Source organism: Taudactylus pleione, unplaced genomic scaffold (assembly GCF_031769625.1).
Source record: "Taudactylus pleione unplaced genomic scaffold, aTauple2 ptg000387l, whole genome shotgun sequence".
NCBI lineage: Eukaryota > Metazoa > Chordata > Amphibia > Anura > Myobatrachidae > Taudactylus > Taudactylus pleione.
The window spans coordinates 904848-927213 of NW_028284788.1; the positions used below are offsets into that span (position 1 = coordinate 904848).

A 22366-nucleotide genomic window follows, 5' to 3' on the forward strand; every position below is an offset into this window, starting at 1 on the left:
TTCCCTATAAGAACCAGCCTTTAAACATCCCAGTGTACTCATAGCCCTTGGATGTCAGAAGGTGCCCAATAAATCACTGTAGCCTGTAGTCTCTGTAACCTGACTCCTGCACTGCTGGGAGGAGAGATGCAGCAGCACTGTTTAGGACAGCCTGTGTGCAGAGAGAGCCCACGATTTCACCGCCCCCTTGAAGCTCCGCCCCCAACCTCCCGGCAACATGAGTATAATAATACAAGAATCCGCTATCGCCTGGTGTTTGCATGCTATGAAACGCCTTATATCAGCATATACTACCACTGCTTCTGTGTCCTAGAAGCAGTGGGGGAAAAGTATTGGGAGCTGCTTTAGTAAAGTTCTCGGCAAGAAGGTGGAGGAGCGCATGTGGGAGCATCAGCAGCGCTGTTTCCTACAGCCTGTGTGCTCCGGGTGCCAACAGTGCTGAGAGCCGCTGTAGTGAAGCTCTCGGCGGGGGTAGTGAAAAACATGTGGGATTCGCAGCAGCGCAGTTTCATGCAGCCTGTGTGCTCCCGCGCCTTTGATTTACAAATCAGCAGCTTGTTTCCAGCTGCCGCCAGCGCCGCAGCATAAACACCCACTGCTTCTATGTCCTAGAAGCAGTAGGCAATAGTAGAGAGAGCCTCAGAAGCGTTAAGTGCAGATTACATGAGTAGAAAATAGATGCTGGTTTGTCCATATTCACTGCGTCCTTGTCGGCTTTGGAGAGGAGCTGTCAGAGGCTTTTGGGAGAAGCCCTGTGCACTCCCAGCGGCTCTCAAGTTGTGGCGACAGAAGGGAGCTGTCAGAGGATTTTAATTGAAGCCCTGTACACTCCCTCCTGATGAGAGCCAGGGCGCCAGGGACCCAGACCCCAACCTTTGGATAGGTGGTGAAGGGTTCCTATAGGCAGACTGCCTATGCAAAAGTTAAACTATGATAAAATAAAATTAAAGCAAAATGCCAGAACATTTTTCAAAACTGATGGCTGATGGGGCATAGAGGGGGAAGAGCGTCACACTTCTAAATTAGCTGGACCAGGATATGAGTACCGTCATCAGTCGGTCACATAACTACATCCCCTCTCAGTATGTGTAAGTGTGTATTAAACATATACTATCACGGTGTGTGTGTATTGTCTTTATTTAAACATTTGTTTACAGGTGAACTACATGTACCAGCGGGCCCTTAACGCCGTGCATGCTGGTACTTGTGGTTCTCCAAGTACCAGCATGCGGGGGAGGCTTGCTGGGACCTGCAGTTCTACTGGAAAAGAATGTTTATACTTCTATGTTTACACTACACTTTTACACTATCAACCCGGCACCCATCGCCCCCGTGTGCCGGGGATAGCCCTGGGCTATCAGACTAGGCATGGGGTGCCCTGGGGATGGGGACCCTTTTATTGGGTGGGGGCCCCAACTCCCCAGGATTCCCCAGCCTGGGCCGACTAGCGGTCTGTGGTAATGTTTCGACCCAGGGAACCTGGTGATAGGGTTTCCCTGGCTGTGACATTACCCCCACTAGGAAAGGTCCGGTGCTGGTTGTGGAAATTACAGGGGAACCCTACTCTTTATTCCCCTGTAATTCCGGAACAGAGCCTGGTGCTGTTTGCGCTAAGTACAGTGAAACCCTGCGTAAATTTTCCCCTGTATTTACACAACCAGGACTGGCTATGAAAAACCGGGGCTGGTTGTGTTTTTAGTGGGGGACCCCACGTATTTTTTTTTCAAATTAACACTTAACAAGCTTTTTACAGTAAGATACAGTGCCTTGCAAAAATATTCAGCCTCCTTGGCTTTTTACCTTTTTTATTACATTACAACCTGTATTTTAAATTTTTTTATCTGAATTTTATGGCATGTGCATATGTTATCGCCCCCTTTGCTATGAAGCCCCTCAAAAGTTCTGGTGCAAGCAATTACCTTCAGAAGTCACATAATTAGTGAAATGAAGTCCACCTGTGTGAAATCCTCATGATCTGTCAGTATAAAACACACCTTTTCTGAAGCCCCAGAGGCTGCAACACCACTAAGCAAGAGGTATCACACCATGAAGCCCAAGGAGCTCTCCAAACAAGTCAGGGACAAAGTTGTTGAAAAGTACAATTCTGGGTTGGGTTATAAAAAAATATCCAAATCTTTGATGATCCCCCAGAGCACCATCAAATCCATCATCATCATCATCAAATGGAAAGAACATGGTACCACAACAAACCTGTCAAGAGAGGGCCGCGCACCAAAACTCACAGACCGGGCAAGGAGGGCATTAATCAGAGAGGCAGCACAGAGAACAAAGGTAACCCTGAAGGAGCTGTAGAGTTCCACAGCAGAGACTGGTGTATTTGTGCATGTGACCACAATAAGCAGTACACTCCACAGAGCTGGGCTTTATGGAAGAGTGGCCAGAAAAAAGCCATTACTTAGTGATAAAAATAAGACGACACGATATGAGTTTGCCAAATGTATGGAGGAAGGTGCTCTGGTCAGATTAGACTAAAATGTAACTTTTCGGCTATCAAGGAAAATGCTATGTTTGGCGCAAACCCAACACATCCCATCATTCCAAGAACACCATCCCCACAGTGAAATATGGTGGTGGCAGCATCATGCTGTGGGGATGTTTTTCAGCAGCAGGGACTGGGAAACTGACTCGAGTTGAGGGAAAGAAGGATGGTGCTAAATACAGGGATATTCTTGAGCAAAACTTGTTTGTCTGCCTGTGATTGTGACTTGGACGGGGGTTCACCTTCCAGCAGGAAAATGAAACGAAGCATACTGCTAAAGCAACACTCGAGTGGTTTAAGGGGAAACATTTAAATGTGTTGGAATGGCCTAGTCAAAGCCCAGATCTCAATCCAATTGAGAATCTGTGGTCAGACTTGAAGATTGCTGTTCACAAGCGGAAACCATCCAACATGACGGAGCTGGAGCAGTTTTGCCTTGAGGAATGGGCAAAAATCTCAGGGGCAAGACGAGGCAAGCTCATAGAGACTTCTCCAAAGTGACTTGCAGCTGTAATTGCCGCAAAAGGTGGCTCGACAAAGTACTGACTTTAAGTGGGTGAATTGAGTTATGCACACTGAAGTTTTCTGTTATGTTGTCCTAAATGTTGTTTGATCTTAAAAAAAACACAACTTCACAGTTGTAGGAATGTTCTGTGAATGAAATTATGCATATCTTCAAACAATCCATTTTAATTCCAGGTTGTGAGGCAACAAAACATGAAAAATGCAAAGGGGGGTGAATACTTTTGCAAGGCACTGTACATGCATGCATCTTTGTCAAATCAAACTGTTCATGCTGAAAACGAAAACATGAAGCAGTTGTATTCATTTGGGGCGTTGAAGTTAGTTTTGAAGTGGGATTTGGTGTTTGATTTTAACATGAACATGCAAAATCGATCAAATCCCTTCTTCAAATCGACAAAGATCTAATTCAAATTGAAAATCAAAAGCAAATCCATTATTAGTAAATTTGAAATTTGTTAAGGGATTTTGCTGTTCGAGTTCTATTTGATCTCAGATTTCAGAGAGTCATAAAAATGAATCTCAAAATGAACCATAGTAAAAATACAACCTGGACATGGTTTTCACCCTTTCTTTCTTTGCATTATTGCTCAAGCTTCATCATGCTGTTTTGGAACCCTTAATCATACATTTTCAAATTATTAAAATACTTTTGATTTCTGGGATTTGACTAGGGCATTGAAATGTGGTTTTTGCTGTATGCTCTGTGTCACTGTCCTGCAAATCTTCTTCCAAGTTCTAGATCTCTTGAAAACTGCATCATATTTTGATACAAGACTTTTCTGTATTATGATCCATCTATTTTAATAAGATAATGCTCCAGCCACTAAGCTTTATGGTTGGAATTGTTTTTGCTATATTGTGCAATGTTAAGCTTGAATGAAGCATAATGGTTAGAGCGGTATGCGTTCGGCATCCCGGCGGTCGGGATGCTGACGTTTACATTACAGGCAAAGGGGACCTGGACTGCACACCCTAGCTATTTCTAATGGAATGTGCTACCTAGCTGCGACTTAGTACTACAACATAGAAAACAGGAGAAGAGCACCAAACACCCATTAATAATTATACATCATACAGTATACAAGGTTTTTGGCATAAATCTGGCCAAAGTTATGAGCTTACCCACCAATGTCAAGTTAAGCTCATCGGGTAAGTTCCTAACATTATACGGGTTCATGTCTGGGGCGCAGCCAAACCCCCCTAGGGCACCACACAAAGTTAAAAAAAAAAAAAAAAACTTTTGGGGCGTGGGGCCCCTTGATCTGCTCTGGCTGGACTTCTTTGGGGCATAACCACTTAACACTTACTTTTAACACTTTATATCACTCTGTTTTTTATGTTACATTTTCACACATTATTTTTAACACATTTAACACTAAGCAGCCACTTTCACTTACCTAACACTTCATTGCTATTTTTTTATGTGTGTGGTGCCCTGTGGTGGCTTGGCTGGGGTGGTTTGGGGGTTACCTTGAAGTTGGTGGGTAAGCTCATAACTTTGGCCAAATTTATGCCAAAATTGTATACTGTATAATTATGAATGGTTGTATGGTGCATCTGCTCTCCCCGTTTTCTATGTTGGCTTACATTACCGGCACCCGTATACCGACGCCGGTCAGAATCCCAGTGCCAGCATGCCGAAGGTAAGTAATGGGGGTGGGGGGAGGATGGGGGGGTTACGGTTAGGCACTTGAGGGAGGGTTAGGCATTAAGAGGGGAGGGTTAGGTTTAGAGTGTGGGGAGGTAGAGGTTAGGTTCGGGCACTAGGGGGAGAGGATAGGGTAAGGCACCAAAGAGGGAGGGTTATGATAGGGAGAAGGGGAGGGTTAGCATACCGACCAACAAGTGTCGGTATGTTAACCCTATCCAACAAGTGTTGGTATGTTAACCCTATCGGGATTTCGGCGTCAGGATCCCGACTGTCGGTATTTCATACCAATTCCGTTAAGAGCATAGGCCACAAAAATAACACTGTTATATGGACTCAAAGTGAAGTTGTAGACTAGTGTTTCTCAACCCCAATCCTCATGTAACCCCAACAATACTCTTTTTCCAGATCATATAGCTGGAGTGAACACAGGGTCTCCTTATTGACTAAAACTGGGAACACACCTAGCAGATATATCTGCATATTGAGTGATCTACAGATGATGGTTGTTCATACTGTACACACTGAACCACCATCTTCTTCTATCTATCCGTGGGTCCCACTGGCCTCATGGCACGACTCCCTCCACGTGGCTGCTGCAAGCGTTCAGGCGGTCAGCTGATCAGCCATACACACAGCACAATGGACAGATATATCTGCTAACGACTGTGCAGCACAGCCGAAGCGATATCTGTGAACGATGTAGCTCACAGACATATCCCTGGTACACACTGGTACCATTCAATTGATCGGCCAATATACAGTGCCTTGGAAAAGTATTGACCTCCCTTAGCATTTTTCATGTTTTGTTGCCTCACAACCTGGAATTAAAATGGATTGTTTGAAGGTGTGCAAGTTGTGTTTTTTTTATATTGTGAATCAAACATCATTTAGGACAACATAACAGAAAACTTCAGCATGCATAACTATTCACCCCCCTAAAGTCAGTACTTTGTTGAGCCACCTTTTGCGGCAATTACAGCTTTACACTGCACTGTCGCTCTTTTTCCATTTTAGTGTGATGCCCTGGGGGGGGTGCTTGGCTGGACGTTTTTCGGGGTGCACTGCGCCCCGGACGTGAATCCCTTAGTGTTAGGGACTGCTAGTGACAGAAGCCGTGACGTGGCCTAGCAGCTTCCCATGTATTTGGAAATGCATGCAACCAATATCTCTGAATTTCTATGACCATATAGTCTTCATATATTGTTGCAAGTATTATTCAGTGTGCTGAGGAACAATAGGGGGTTAAACCCCCCCTCCTTTTTCGACCCAGCAGATTGGTAAGCCAATACACACTTACAAATCTGCCGCTTAGTGTGTATGCGTTGACATCACATCTGAGCTGTCTTTAATATGTACACACCCAGTTGAGATGTCAGTCACCAACGGTCCCTGGAGTAAGTGTACCAGCAGTCGGCGGATTGTCCATACACACAGATGTGCCAATATATCTGCAAAATACAGTGGTGTTTGAAAGTTTGTGAACCTTTCAGAATTTTCTATATTTCTGCTGAAATTTGGCCAAAAATCTGATATTCACACAAGTTCTAAAAGTAGATAAAGAGAAACAAATCAAACAAAGGATACGAAAAATTAGACGTGCTAATTTTTTAATGATCCAATATCAGATATATGTGAGTGGCAAAAGTATGTGAACCTTTAGGCTTAGCAGATATTTTGAAAATGAAACTAGAGTTGGGTATTTTCAATCTATGGGATAACAATCAGGTGTAAGTGGAAAACCTGTTATTTTAAAATAACAGGGATCTATCAAAGTCTGATGTCCACAACTTGTGGAAGTGTATTAGGCCACGAACAAATTAGATGTCTGAGGACCTCAGAAGAAGAGATGTTGATGCTCATCAGGCTGGAAAAGGTTACAAAACCATCTCTAAAGAGTTTGGAATCCACCAATCGGAATCGGTAGGATATACCGACAGTTGGGATCCTGGCGGTCAGAAGTCCAACGTCGTGATCCCGACAGGGTTAGCATACCGACACTTGTTGCAGTCAAACCTCCGAAATGCCATTTTCGGAGATTTGTTCCCATTAGGCAATGCCATCTATAGATGGCATTGCCTAATAGACTACCCCAGAGTCCCCCGCAACTCGTGCATGAGCAGAAGGACCTCCAGGTCATAAACCCAGAAGTCCCCACACTGCAAAGGACATCTATCCTTTGCTTAGATCTTCCTGCATATGGCGTTACTAAATGCCGGTATGCATGCAATCAGTGGCAGGATGCATCGCATCCAAATTACGAAGCTTGATGCATTCCGCCCTTTGTGTGATGTGAAGTAAAAATACATTATTTTAATTTTCAACCTCTGGCTAATAGTTTTTTTTTGTATTTCTTTTTCTCCCCAACACAGGCATCATCAGGCAGACTTGATTGTTCCTCTCCAGTCATTCTTGTTACGTTCCCGAACTGCCCATTAATTCCCTGAGACTCTTTTTTTTTCCCGGATAGCAAAGTTCTTGTCTACACTTTGGAAAGGGTGTGGTGCAGATGCAAATTATTAGTATTTTTTTTAAAAATGGGATTTTAGTACCTACCGGTAAATCCTTTTCTCTGATTCCACAGGGGACACTGGAGGTGCTTACGCTGGGGTATAGAGGCGTGGATAACTGGAGCCGGCACTTTAAATAATTTAGAAGTGTGAAGCTCCTCCCCCTCTATGCCCCATCAGCCCTCAGTTTAGAAAATGAAGAATGAGAGGAGATGGAGAACAAGCGGAGTAAGAAAAGGAGAGAAGAACACACAATAACTGTATCATACAACATACGGAACAAGCCGAACAGGCAGGCAAAGAGCTCAGAGGTGGGCGTCCAGTGTCCCCTGTGGAATCAGAGAAAAGGATTTACTGGTAGGTACCAAAATCCCATTTTCTCTTTCATCCACTAGGGGACACTGGAGGTGCTTACGCTGGGGACGTCCCAAAGTTTTTTCCCCACGGGTGGGAGCGCTCTGAGGCGCCTGCAGAACTAGGCGGCCAAACCGGGATGCCGAAGAAGGAAACTTTGTAAAACTTGACAAACGTGTGAACTGAAGACCAAGAGGCCGCACGGCACAATTGTGACGAGGAGGTTCCTCTACCGGCCGCCCATGACGCACCCACAGAACGTGTGGAATGAGCCGAAATGGACGAAGGAGGCAGAAGGTCGACACTAACATAAGCCAGACGATGGACAACCCCTCTGAACAGCATCATAGAGGACAAAAAACGACTCAAACTTAAGGAGGGATGCTGTCCTGGCAACATAGGTGCGGAAAGCCGAACCACATGCAAGGCAGAAGAGCCACCAGAGTCCTCCACCAACGACGGTACCACAATGGGCTGATAGATATGAAAAGCCGACACAATATTGGGAAGGAAAGCGGCTACCGTCCGGAGTTCCGCCCTATCGGCATGAAACACAAGGTAAGGTGCTTATCAGACATAGTCCCCCATTCTGAAACTCTACGAGTCGAAGCAAGAGCCAGGAGGAGGACCGTCTTCAAAGACAGGTACTTAAGATCAACATCCTCCAAAGGTTCAAAACATGGGCGACTGAAGAAACAGAAGCACTAAGATTAGATCCCAGGGAGCTATTGGAGGTACGAAAGGGTGCTGCGTGCGCAAGACCCCTTACAGAATGTCAGCATCTCAGGAAAGAAGGCCAATTTCCTTTGAAAGGACAATGGAAAGGTCAGAGACTTGCACCTTTAAGGTTCCTGGACGAAGGTCAGAATCCAGAACTGTCTAAAGGAAAAGCAGAAACCGTGGATAAACGAAAAGTCCTAGACAGAAGACCCCAACCGGAACACCATGAGATAAGCACGCCAGAAGCGATGATCATGCGCAGCCGAAACTGGCTTCCTGGCACGTATCATGGTGGGGATAACCGCGTCTGGGATGCCACTGCGTTTTAGGATATCGGTTTAAAGAGCCACCCCTTAAACGCAGTTGCACTAAGTTGGGGTGTATGAAAACAAAACCTGCTGTAGAGGATCCAGGCGCATAGGAAAGGACCACGGATCTTCTGTCAATAGGGGCCGAAGGTCCGAGAACCAACTTCTCAGAGGCCAGTTGTGAGCCACGAGAATTACAGAGGCTGTCTCCTGTTTGTTCCCTTTTTAGAAGACAAGGAAGACGCGGAATCGGAGGAAAAAGATAAACAAAGTCGTAGATCCACTGACTTGTCAGAGCGGCTACTGCTTCCGCCTGCGGATCTCGAGTTCTTGACACGAATACTGGGAGATGACAATTCAGTCGTGACGCCATGAGGTTCACCTGAGGACATCCCCATCGACGTATCAGGGCGCTGAACACGTCTGGATGAAGCTTCCATTCTGGACGTCCTGTCGACTTAGGTAATCTGCTTCCCAGTTGTCCACACCCGGGATGAATACCGCCGACAGGATTACTTACTGGTTCTCGGCCCACCGGAAGATCTCAGTTACTTCTCGCATAGCCATGCGACTCAGGCCATTGAAGAAAATGACTGCCGTCGCGCTGTCGGACTGAACTCTTACCGGATGAGCCCTTTAGAAACTCTGTTGCCTCTATCAGAGCATTGTTCGCTCTGAGTTCCAACGCCTTTATGGCCCACTTCCATTCTAGAGGGGACCCTTGAACCTGAAAGTGGTAATCGAGGACTACTGCTCTCCATCCTCAGAGGCTGGCATCCGTAGTTACGATGATCCAGTTCCACACTCCGAATCTCCGGCCCGCTAAAAGATTGGTGGATTGCGTCCACCAGAGAAGGCCACTCTGGTAACCGGGCTCAGATGGATCTGTCATTGTAGAAGCAGATGAGACCCTGACCCCTGGAGTGAAACCAGCCGAACTGTAGTGCCTCGAAAGCAGCTACCATCTTTCCTAAGAGACGCAGACAAAGAAGCATTGACACCTTCTTTGGTCTGAGGACCAGCTGGACTAACCTCTGTAATTGATCTGATAGAAGAGATACTGAAGCAACAGATCGTCCAAATAATGGATTATGTTCACTCCTGATGACCGAAGGAGAGCGACCATGACTGCTATGAGTTTGTTGAATATGCGGGGAGCCGAGGATATGATCTTTCAATATGGCAAAATGCAGAAAAGCTTGTTGTAGTTCCCATGGGAAAATGGAGATAAGTATCCCTCATATCCAGGGATAATAGGAACTCCCCTGGTTCCAAGCTCGCACAACGGACTGCAGAGATTCCATTTTGAAACGATACATCTTTAGATACAGGTTTAAGGACTTGAGGTTCAAGATGGCCATGACCGCACCCTCCGGTCTGGGCACTACAAACAGGCTTGAGTAAAACCCCATACCTCGCTGATGCTCCGGAACCGAAACTAACACCGATGACACTACTAGAGACCTGATAGCCTCCTGTAGAACTTGAAATTCTTGCAAGTGGGCTCCCACCGCAGGAGACCCCAGGTGGGACGGAAAACAGTCATGCCACCTGTTTCTCAGCTGGTTTAGACTCTGGTCTACATGCAACCGTGTGTGGACGACCTCTACCTCCTCTCGGTTGCGTAGGAGCACCTCTGGCTCTACAATGAAAGGAATGAGGGGCTCAAAAGGAATGAAACGAAGGTCCAGTATAAGGTCTTCTGGGAATTGGAGCAATAAACATGAGGAAAGAGAACTTACCGCCCCGTGGCTTGGGATATCCACTTGTCCAATTCCGGGCCAAAAAGCATGTCACCCGTGAATGGTAAACCCTCAACCGCACGCCTGGACTCTGCATCCGCCTGCCAAGCGCGCAACCACAGAGCTCTGCGTGAGAGCACTAATCTGACTAATATCCTGTGAAGCTTCTCCCAAGTAAACTGCAGACTCACGGATGTGTTCTGCTAATAGACGTAATTCTGCTCTGGAAGTGCCCGAGTCCAAACCTGAAATCAGCTGGTAAGCCCAGCAAACCACAGCCTTGTTAACCCCGGCGGTAACAAGGTTAGGACTAAGTTGAGCTCCCATTGTGGTATATATAGATCTTAGTGTTGTCTCCAACTTACGATCCGAAGTGTGCTTTAAAACAGTAGCTCCCGGCACCGGAAGTGCTGTTTTCTTAGCGAGATGGGAAACAGACATCTACAGGAGGAGGAGTTTCCCACTTTTCCATCATGGATGATGGAAAAGGGAAGCTAGACGGAAAACTACGCCCAGATGCAGAACAGGTGCTTTACCCTCTGCACCATCTCTGGATACACATTAAATAGTCAGTGGACGTGGGATCTGAACCCAGGTCTTGAAATTTGGAATTGTTTCCAGGTCTACGGTATCCTCTGTGGCAAGGAAATCTTCGTCCGACTCTTCTGACTGGAGAACAGTCATTAGAGTACGCTTTTGAGACAGGCTTTGGTAGGAAGTGGAGGGTGTAGGCACCGCTGTACCCATCATCTGAACCAGGGTGTCTAGAGACTTGGTTAAGTCAGCTACCCCGGGAGGTTGAGACCTGCGCGCCTCATGCCAACTCCGATGTTAAATTTGACATAACTCCTACTATGTCAGTGACCCATGGCGGAGCAGAAGAGCTAGTAATCGCCATCTGTGAATCTGTTGTTATACAAGCATCACATAACGTGGACCCAGTGGCATGTGGCTTGGTCTGTTTGTTGTTATACTTGGAACAGACAAACAGCCTTTGAGAAGCATTGGTTCTGTTGGACATGGTACACACAGTCACTCAGAGAAACACAGCATAAAACAGAAAGACAGACATATAAAAACAAGAAGGCTGTGGGACACAGAGGAGGAGAAACCACCCTCCCACAGATCAGATTCCCCTGCAGTTACACCCCAGTTACTTACAGCCTCTTTACCAGGATGTAATCAGGGGATGTTGTCCTGCAGCACAGGAATGGCAGCAGAGGAATCCAGCCTTCTGTGTCTTTCACTGCAATCTCCTATATAGAGATGCAGTATGAGCTGCTGTGCAATGAAGAGCGGCAGCCATGCTGTTATACAGCCGCTTGCCGTGTAGGGGAAAGACCCGCGCTGCCTTTAAGCTCTGCCCCCCTTCTTTATGCCCTGAAGGGCTTTACAAGATGGCTTCTGTGGCCATTAACCTCCCCCCCATACGGACCGCTTTACCGCCTCTCTGGCCCGCGTGTAACAGCGGGGAGAGGGAGAGCCGTGCGGAAGGAGGGAGAGCAGGCCCTGTCAGCTGCCCCGCGTGTAACAGCGGGGAGAGGGAGAGCCCGGAGGGTAGGAGGGAGAGCAGGCGCCTGGTCACGCCTGTAGCGCACATATCCCCTGCCCCGCGCCACTGTAACAGCGGGGAGAGGGAGAGCCGGGCGGAAGGAGGGAGAGCAGGCCCTGTCAGCTGCCCCGCGTGTAACAGCGGGGAGAGGGAGAGCCCGGCGGGTAGGAGGGAGAGCAGGCGCCTGGTCGCGCACTTATCCCCTGCCCCGCATTGAAACAGCGGGGAGAAGGATAGCCGGGCGGGAGGAGGGACAGCAGGTGGCCGCGCTAGTAGCGCACTTTATCAGCTGCCCCGCACCAGGCTGAGCCGGGTGCCGCGCTTACCAGCGGGAGGTGGGAGAGGGAGAGCATAGTGCTCTGCATTAGCTGCCCAGCATTTTAATTATGTAAAAACCGCTGGGCAGCGGCGGGGCTGGGAGCCGGGGGATGCGCAGGTGATTACTCACTGCGTGGTCCCCGATGGAGTCTCTCTGCAGCTTCAGCACTTCTCTTCTTCTTCCTTGTTGAGAATGTGCTGTGGCGGTAAGGAGCTGTCAGTGCTTTTTATATAAGCGCTGTGCACTCCTTCCTGCCTTCTATAAGGACAGGGCGCCAGGTACACCGGACCCCACCTTTAGAGAGGTGGCGAAGGGTACCTAATATAGTGTAAAAAAAGTGTACAAAATAAATAAACCTAAATAAAAGAAAATAATAAATATATATGTGCTGCTGGATCACAGCAGATTGTGACCAGCTCCATGAGGCACATTTTCTAAACTGAGGGCTGATGGGGCATAGAGGGGGAGGAGCTTCACACTTCTAAATTATTTAAAGTGCCGGCTCCAGTTATCCACGCCTCTATACCCCAGCATAAGCACCTCCAGTGTCCCCTAGTGGATGAAAGAGAAAGGTACAAATATTAAACAGTTGCATTATACTTGCCTAATCTCCTGGAACATTCAGGAAGAGCTTGGAAGTCTCCCAGAATCCGCTTATGCTGCCTGCTGTCCTACCACTTCATGAGTGAAGTGGATGGCCTGGGCGGTTTGACGTTGTGATTCAGGCTGAATCAGTTTGCTTAAACCAATTTGTCAGAACAACTGCTTTTGTCCATATTCCGGTGTTTGGGAGTAATTGGTCAATTGCCATTTGCTCACATACATTACCAGATATTTCACCAGACAAGTAGTTGGATGTGTAACCTCCCTATCTATAAAGGGACCCTAGGTTACTAACTCCAATGTAGTATAGTGTACCCACCCTTTACCTCTGGCTAAAGTGGTGTACATCATTTTAGATCAGTGCCTCAACTCATGGGCCTACTTGGGAAAACCCCCAAAAAATTATAACTATTATCTAGGTTTTAAACCTAGGTTACTGTACTGCTTACTATGTGTAGAATAATGTTGGATCATACAATATACATTTTACTAAGGTTAACCAGTTCTTCTTTTCTCCAACTGTTCCTGAGGCCATTCCTCCATAAAAATGACACACATCCATATTAGACTTCATTCTTGTTAGATTTACTATGCAAATAGTCAGGTAAAATTATCAAATAACTAGTTATACCATATCACACACTCCATACATTAAAAATGTATATTCTTTAACTGAACAATGTATTAAGAAGAAACATCTTTCTAGTTTCAGTCTTTAGCCTAGAAGAGATTAGTTTCCCTGGCACAATGTTTGAGATGTTGTTATCCTCCTTTTAGTACTCAACTTGGTTAAAAACTAAAATCCAATTACATATTTATTTATCTGTGTTCCCTTTTTGGATATTCTTTTCCTTTGTATTTAAGTCATTAGTTGTATAATCCAAATAATATGGGTATCTTAAGCAGTTCTTTTTTTATACAGGTATCTAGCTGGTTTTAATATTGGGAAGAAGAGAAATCCAATGACTTGTCCTTTAGTAAATAGGCTGTGCTTATTAATAGAGCCTCAAATATACTTTTAAAATGAAAGAGTAACACCATGTGACACTAAATATAATCTACTCTCCTGCTGGGCAGATGGCTGAAGGCAACTCATAGGTTAAAGGTTATATTACTGGCTCCCCGTTTGCTCCTGCAGCTGACAGCTAACTGTGTGTGCAGTGTGGAAGGGATTTTATTCACTACAGGCTGAGCTTTACCGAACTTATTGAAACACAGGCTGCCTCTGTCTGTAAACCAATCTCTGGCTACTCTATGCTGCACACCTACTCTCTCAATGGCTGGGTAGGGTAGCTGGCTCCTGGGGGCAGCTCAATACTAAAATAAGAGTTTTGACGACAGCCCAAATTTGCATAAAAATGCTTGTAGCCCCATATGAGAATTCGGGCTCAGACCGGGACATGAAGGATGAGAGATACGGTGCCGTTGCTGGTGTTTCAACAGAATCACACACCCTTCGCGTGGAATTGGATTGACCCCTGTCAGTCTGCTGGTGGCTCCTTTTATCCCTCTCTTTGTCCCTGCCCTTCTTTCCCTGACAGGAACCCAATCAGCCCCAGTTATATCACTCCAACCCTTCTATAGTGCATGGGCATCCAAAACACTCAGGCACATTTTCACCACAGAAAGTATCACCACATACATGTATATGTAATTACAAAAACGTGTAAACAAATTATTTCACTAATTATATATATATATATTTTTTTTTTCATTCTATATATTTTTTTTATTATTCTTCTTTTATTTCATTTTAATAATGAAGTGCTTAAAAAGATGTAAATTAGGTGAATTACCACAATAGTTATGTTTGTACATAAATATTATATTAGCCGTACACCATTATGGCTACAGATGGTTAGAAAGATAATCTTTAGGTTTATGCCCAGCTTTAGAAATAAACACATTTTATATTTTAAGCTACGGGCAAAAAACATGCAATAAATCGTGTCGAACTGCCGAATTTTCGACTGATTGGTCTGATAATCTCAGAGTGTGTACACAGAACAAAAGTCAGATTAATGTTTAAACAAAACAGTAGAATCTGTTCAAGTGTGTACAAGATCTGTCAGACAGTTAATTTAAAAACATTCTTTGAAGCTATTTAGGACATATACTGGTCCATTCATAAATATGGAGAAGATGGTCACGGTAACTTTTGAGACAGGTCTCATCATATTGATGCGATATATCTTGAAGTTACTGAGTGTTTCACGAATACTTACCTATCTTACGTTGTCCCACGATGTTTAGCCTCCTCAGCAAAGCATCTGAAACTTAGGATCCGAATATTGCGCATGCGACGGTGAAGCTCCAGCCTGTACTGAAGTTACTCTCTGTGGGTGCTAGGGAGGTGAGAGACAGCGTGGACCTGACCGTCATAATAGCTTTGTGCTCAGTTTTACTGCAGGATGCATGTGTTGCCGGGTAGCAACTCAGCCTCATCCACAAGGGGAAAGATTGCTAGTGGCACTGACAGCTCAGCTCCCCACCCACATACTCCGCTCCATGGCTTTCCCCTGCAGACGGGCACTGTATGGCGCAGCGGGCAATCTGGAGGTAACCCGGAATATGCATATGGCGGGTCACCATAGCTGCGGTACGGGTAGGAACAGAGTGGGGGTGCTCTGGGCCAGAAAACGACAGAGGAGACCCGGTCACCTTAGAGGCAGCAGGGGCTAGGTGCAGTGCGTCACATAGGCAGCAGTACGGCAAAGCAAGGGGGCACTGGGAGAGCAGCGGGCAGTCAGTAGGAGGTGACCCATGTTGCCTGTGAAGGGGACGGGGGGAGAGCAGGGAGAAGGAAGGGCGACAGCTGTCTTCCCTGCTCTTTTCCCCTCAGGAACAAATTACGCCATCCTGAGATGGAGAAAACAAGTTTTAGAAGTGAAACGGAAAGCGGAGAATTTAACACATGACTATTTGGGGCTTTTAAATTAGGTGTCAATCTTATATAATCATCAAGTATTGTAAACAGAACAAAGTTCATGTAAAAAATAATATATTTTGTCAACTATTCAAATGTTCCTTCAGTTTGGAACATACATGAAGAAAAACATACATTGAGAAACAGGCATCTGGGGCATGAGTGAGACGATATAGAATTTGAACAAAAAATAAGATTGAAATTATTAAAAATATATTAGATATCTTGGCATAATAAACGAAAGACAAATTGCAACACTACTCTGAAAATAATTAATAATAATAAAAAAAAAGTATATTTGTTCCCTCAATTTTAAACTATTGTGTGCTCAGCAAATTATATTCATATTTTCTGGCAGTCTGATCTTGAGCAATTGACCCCAAACATATCCAAATTGATCTGGCTGCTAGGTACAAAAGGTAAATGGCTGAATCTTGTCCAATTCAATCATGTTGCAGGATTAACCATCTTTAAATAAGTGTTAGAAAGTAAAAACTCATTTCATGGATGGAAATCTGCAGAAGCACTTAAACACGTCCCATCATATTTATTTACACTATCTAGTTAGTAAACAGTGTAAGCAGCACAAGGAAACAGTGTAAGCAGCACAAGGAAGCTATTATTTACCTGTATAACTATAATAAAGAGGACACTATTCCTAAAAAAAAAAAAAAAAACTGCATGCATATCGTTCATTATAACTAAATAAAGTGATAATACTTTACCTGTTCTGTTGCTGTTGGGCAGTAACAAGCTAACACTACTGTTGTAAAGATATTTATTAAAAGTCCTATTATGGTGATAAGATTTGGTGCAATCCATGATGGGACCTGTCCTACCAACCATTCCCAAAATCCTTGCATTAATGGTTCCAGAAGTGATTTTCCACAGCTTTGGTAACGATGCTCCTCTAATTTTTTTAATTGGTGTCGTGACAGTGGTGGAGTCTGCAATTCTACAAGCTTGCTTAAAGCACACGTAGGTTTGGGAACATGCTCACATCTTGAATGAAGTTCTGAGTGGAGTTCCCCACATCTTCTCCTTGATGATCTTTGCGCACTCATGGAGTTTAGATTTCAAATTCAAGCAAAGGAGAAATCTAGAGAGAGCAAAAAGACAATCTTGGCATTTGTCATATTTCTGGACCATCAGGATTAGCATACAATGTATGATTTTATACATTGTAAAATGGTTTAATTCCCTTTGTAAGGCACTATAAACACTGAGAATACTAAATGAAACTTTTCTTTATGTCTACACAGAGCGCTCAATCAAATTAGGAGCGAGTTTGTGAAAGCAAGTTTGAAATACATAAACATTGCACAAATGCGCACACCCGAGAAATGAGAGATCCAATTAGAAGTACCAATACGCGGGACTCGCAGCAATGTGCTTTACTTTTCTACAGACCTAAGAGAAGTGCATGAAAAAGTGGGGAAACCATACTGTACCCCAAAAAAACTGACAACTGAGATACAATAGCAAGACCATAAAGTTATCAAATGGCTGATTTTTGCACTTTTTATTAATTGTGGCAAAATAATAGCAAACAAGTGTTTTTCATCAAATTAAAGTCTAATGCTGGCCATACACGGTAAGATTTTCTGTCTAACCATCCAACTAGTTGGTTGGTTGGAATGAAAATCTGGTAAGGTATGAAAGCAAATGACAATCTGCAATTTGCTCCCAAACACAGGAAAATGGACAAAAACTGTTGTTTGAACAAATTGTTTAGAGCAAACATTTAACAAACTTGTCTGAACGACCATTTTAATCTATTTTATGGCATTTAGGAGCAAATTGCTGATCATCAGTTACTCCCATACGTTACCAGATTTTCATCCCAACCAACCAACTAGTTGGATGGTTGGACAGAAAATCTTACCGTGTATGGCCAGCATTACAAGCATTTTGGGGTACAGAAAAAATGTACAGTAGTTACTACTCCCCCATCAATACAACACCTCCATATACCTGTCCCACATCATTTAACTCATGATTAAGCAATTTAGAGATATCACCTTAAAACTGGTGGGTAAATTATGCAATTTAAACCCCCTCCAAATACGTGATTATTCATTGGGAGGGGTGTAACAGCGGTTTTGAACTGTGGGACTGATTCAGAGGTAGACGCTACAGGCAATCTTTACATGCAGCGACTATGCAAAATTATGCAAAAGCTGCAGGTGTCATCTTTAGTAAAAACTGCAAGCTTCATTGATCCACTGCTGTGTCCAAAGACACAGCACCGGAAAAACTGCATGAATATCGAACATCTGAGTAACCCACGTTACTCAGGAAACCACGTGGTCAGTGAAGCTGCCACTGGCTTCAACGTATGGGTGGACCGCGCTAAAACCACAATTGGGATAATTGAATCTGGTCAACAATGGGACTGTATTGTAATTTGAGAAAATACCTAAGACAATCTCATGGAAGTGAATGGGTAACAATGATAGGACACTGTATAGTGCATACACATATAATAAATAGGTGTTATAACCATTAAGAGATCATGGCTTGGTTGAGGTAATCAAAAAAGTATAAAACCTTTAATAGCAACAATAAAAACAAAACACTGGCTAAAATAAAAAGGATAATAAGCAACTTGAGATGAATATTGATGGCAAGTGGTGGTCAAAAAGGGGATAATACTCCAGCAGTCATAGGGATCAATTGGGCAAAGGTGCCCTGTGACATGGGACATGAATCACTGTTCAATCCGGATTAATGTCCAGCTACTGTATAGTTACCAGCCTCCATAGGAATATCACGTCCTAATAAAAATGCAATATGGCAGTACAATCAGCGTGGTCCCAAATTCAGGAGATTCAGCTGGAAGAGATGGCGTTGCTGGTCCGAAAATGATGGAACAATCCCAAAAGTGGAGATAATCCAGGGAAGAGGCCAAACGCGTTTCGATGTGGAATCACCCACACCTTCTTCAGTGGCAGTGTTCAATGAACCTAAAATGGTGGACTTATATAACCTTAATTGGATGCAAACCATTTGCAGCTGATACAAACAGATTACCTCATCAAATGTCAACCAAGCCGTAATCTATAAAAACACCAAATATACAGCGGGACCTCCCCACGTGAATTGTGTCACACCTCCCGGCAGTGTATAGGACAGATGTGATATGGTGATGCAGAGACTATCTGTCCTATACACTGCCGGGAGGTGTGACACAAGTCACGTGGGGAGGTCCCGCTTCCTAGAAGCCGCATGAGCGGTAATGACACGTGATGTGATGCAATCACATGGGAGGACTCCCTTTCAATATATTACTGGATGGGAGGTCCCTCATGTCTTTTGTTTACACCATGTGATCATAGTATATTACGATCACCATGCTATTGTGATACTGGTATGTTTTATTATTATTCTGTATTTATCATTTTCACATACTGTATATTTGGACCTCAACCATTTGGATCTAAATGTAGTACAATGTGGGTATTTTTATAGATTACGGCTTGGTTGACATTTGATGAGGTAATCTGTTTGCATCAGCTGCATATGGTTTGCATCCAATTAAGGATATATAAGTCCACCATTTTAGGTTCAGGGAACACTGCCACTGAAGAAGGTGTGGGTGATTCCACATCGAAACGCTTTTGGACTCTTCCCTGGATTATCTCCACTTTTGGGATTGTTCCATCATTTCCGGACCAGCAACGCCATCTCTTCCAGCTGAATCTCCTGAATTTGGGACCACGCTGATTGTACTGCCATATTGGATTTTTATCAGGACGTGATGTTCCTAAGGAGACTGGTAACTATACAGTAGCTGGACATTAATCCGGACTGAACACTGATTCATGTCCCATATTTATTTATTACCAGTTATTTATATAGCGCACACATATTCCGCAGCGCTTTACAGAGAATATTTGGCCATTCACATCAGTCACAGGGCACCTTTGCCCAATTGACCCCTATGACTGCTGGAGTATTATCCCCTATTTGACCACCACTTGTCATCAATATTGACTGTGTTTACCTATGAGATTTATCTCAAGTTGCTTATTATCCTTTTTATTTTAGCCAGTGTTTTGTTTTTATTGTTGCTATTAAAGGTTTTATACTTTTTTGATTACCTCAACCAAGTCGTGATCTCTTAATGGTTATAAAACCTATTTATTATATGTGTATACACTATACAGTGTCCTATCATTGTTACCCATTCACTTCCATGAGATTGTCTTAGGTATTTTCAAAATTACAATACAGTCCCATTGTTGACCAGATTCAATTATCCCAATTGTGGTTTTAGCACGGTCCACCCACACATTTTTCTTCTCGATTGTATTAGGGGGCTGACTACCCCCATTTTCACAGCGCCAGTCTGACAACCCATTATCTGCCACTGGCTTCAGCATGCCCAGAAAAAAAAGGGCCGTCATGCCCCCGTTTTCTGGAATGCTGCCCCCAAACACCTGAAGCTCACGCGCAGTGTGGCTCGTGTGCAGCTCTGCAAACATCAGAGATTTGGGTAAATATTGAATTTACGTAAATCTATGAATCAAGCCATGTGTCCCGACAGTTTTACATTAAAATAGATTTTCCCTACCTTTTCAGTTGCTCAGGGGGGGTGCGCACAAAGAAAAAAACGTGAATTTTCTCTTTAAAATAAATGTGTTCGGAATTGGATTGCAAATGTAATTTGCAGTGCAAGTTCGCTGTGAGAATGGCTCGCAGGAACCAACTCGTACCTGATTGGATTAACCTAAGATACAAAATAAATAAATTTCTGAAATAAATATTGATAGCCGACTGTACATGAAAACCTAGGAATATGCTTTCGGTAACGAGACGCTCCACCAGGGGCGTATCTTCGTATTGGCCGGGATGGCACTCGCCAGGGGCGCCGGCCATTGGGGGGGGCGCCACCCAGCAGTGCCTGTCCAAGGCCATAACTAGGGTGGTGCGCAGTGGCAGACTGGGCCGCTCTAGCGCCGAGCATTGCGGGCCACCTCCAGAGATAGCAAAGGGCCCCAGCGTCCAGCTCACCTGCTGCGTTCCGACTGACTATCGGCGGCAGCCGCGATCACGTCACATGATCTTTGTCCTACAGGGCTACGGAAGCCCTGTAGGTACATAATTAATAGCAAGACATTGGCAATCTGTGATACGGCCGCCCTGCCGCGCATAGGCGGCCGTATCACACTGGGGATGGCACGAGGAGGGTTGCCTGGACTCACTAGCAAGGTGCTGGCTCCCCCGCAGTGACAGGAGCCGTGGTGCTGCATTACGTGCAGCACTCGGCTCCTAGCACAGTGAGGAAGCCGGCACTTCACACAGGCTGGTGCCCGAGGCCAGCCTGCATCTCCCACGCCCCCTCTGTGAAAAAAATCCCCGGGTGTTCGGGGCGGGCCGCTATACCACGCCCCCTGATTACCCGGCGCACGCATTACAAGGCTACAATGGCCCACTGCACCGGGTGCACTGCAAAGACAGGTAGGATAGCCACTTCCTGGATTCCAGCTTGCTTGTGTGCACATCAAGCAGGGAGGGGAGGGAATTGGGGGGAAGGAGTATCAGTGAGTTAAGTATATATATGAGGGTGCCTGTGTCACCCAGGAAGCCCCACCTCCTCTCAGATTCTTAGGTGCCCCTACTGCCCATTAATACCCCCTCGCCCCAAAAAAGTTAATCTTAGTGGTGGTATAAATGGGAGCCTCATTCTTCATATGAGGCTCCCATAATTAATTATTTAAAGTAAAGAAGTGGCCCTCCAGGGGGGGCACCAGTCCCTTACTCTGCCAGGGGCTCTCGGACCCCTAGATACACCCCTGCGCTCCACAGAGGACACCTGGTGCCATGGAAAATTGTAAAATTAGCATGATTTTTTCTATTTTTGCAACATTTGTCATATATAACAGTTTTAGATCTTCAAATTAAATTGAATATAAGACAGACAACATGAGTAAACAAAAATACAGTTTTAAAACTTTTTCATTTATTGAAGGAAAAAAGTTATCCACCAACTGGCCCTGCATGAAACAGTACTTACACCCCAAGTTAGGTTGGGTATACACTATGCAATGTCATTCAATCAGCCAACAAACGACATATCGCATAGTGCATCAACGGGTGTGTACAGACGATAAGTCTGAACGACGTCGTTCAGACATTTTGCATCTGTCATACAGCACAGACGATGCAGATATATGAGCATATCTGGCTGTGTGTAGGGACGACCCGCCAACCGTCCGTACACTTGCTGCAGGGTCTGGCGGTGAATGACATCTCAACTGGGTGGGCAAATTTAAATGCCCGCCTAGTTGTGATGACTGTGCAGATACATTGAGCGGCAGATTAGCGTGTATTGGTTAACCAATCTGCAGATCCCTGGGTCCGCGAACATGTCACCCAGGTGTGTACCCACTTTTACTCATTCAACCAATGAATAAAATTGAATTGATAAATGAGTTCAATTACACTAGACACAATCAGGCTTGATTACTGCCAGCCCTGTTGAATCTAAACATCACTGAAATAGAATTTTTCCAGCAATGTGAAGTTGGCTAAAATGCCAAGTAGCACTGTATTCCGCGATGAAAAAAAATTACAGAAGAGATTAGAAAAATATATCAGTCTGAAAAGGGTTACAAAGCCATTTCTAGGGCCCTGGGACTCCAGCGAACCACAGA

At 44.7% G+C, this 22366-nt stretch overlaps 1 protein-coding gene across 2 annotated transcripts in view; it reads right to left on the reverse strand.

Moving 5' to 3' along the window:
* The window catches only part of LOC148507672 (choline/ethanolaminephosphotransferase 1), a 366175-nt gene that overhangs the window by 289414 nt on the left and 54395 nt on the right, over positions 1-22366 (reverse strand). For both annotated transcript variants that reach the window (XM_088445756.1, XM_088445757.1), the window contains exon 2: positions 16433-16806. In XM_088445756.1, coding sequence (XP_088301882.1) covers positions 16433-16771 — 339 coding nt within the window. In that variant the 5' untranslated portion in view covers positions 16772-16806. The remainder of the gene's footprint in view (positions 1-16432; positions 16807-22366) is intronic.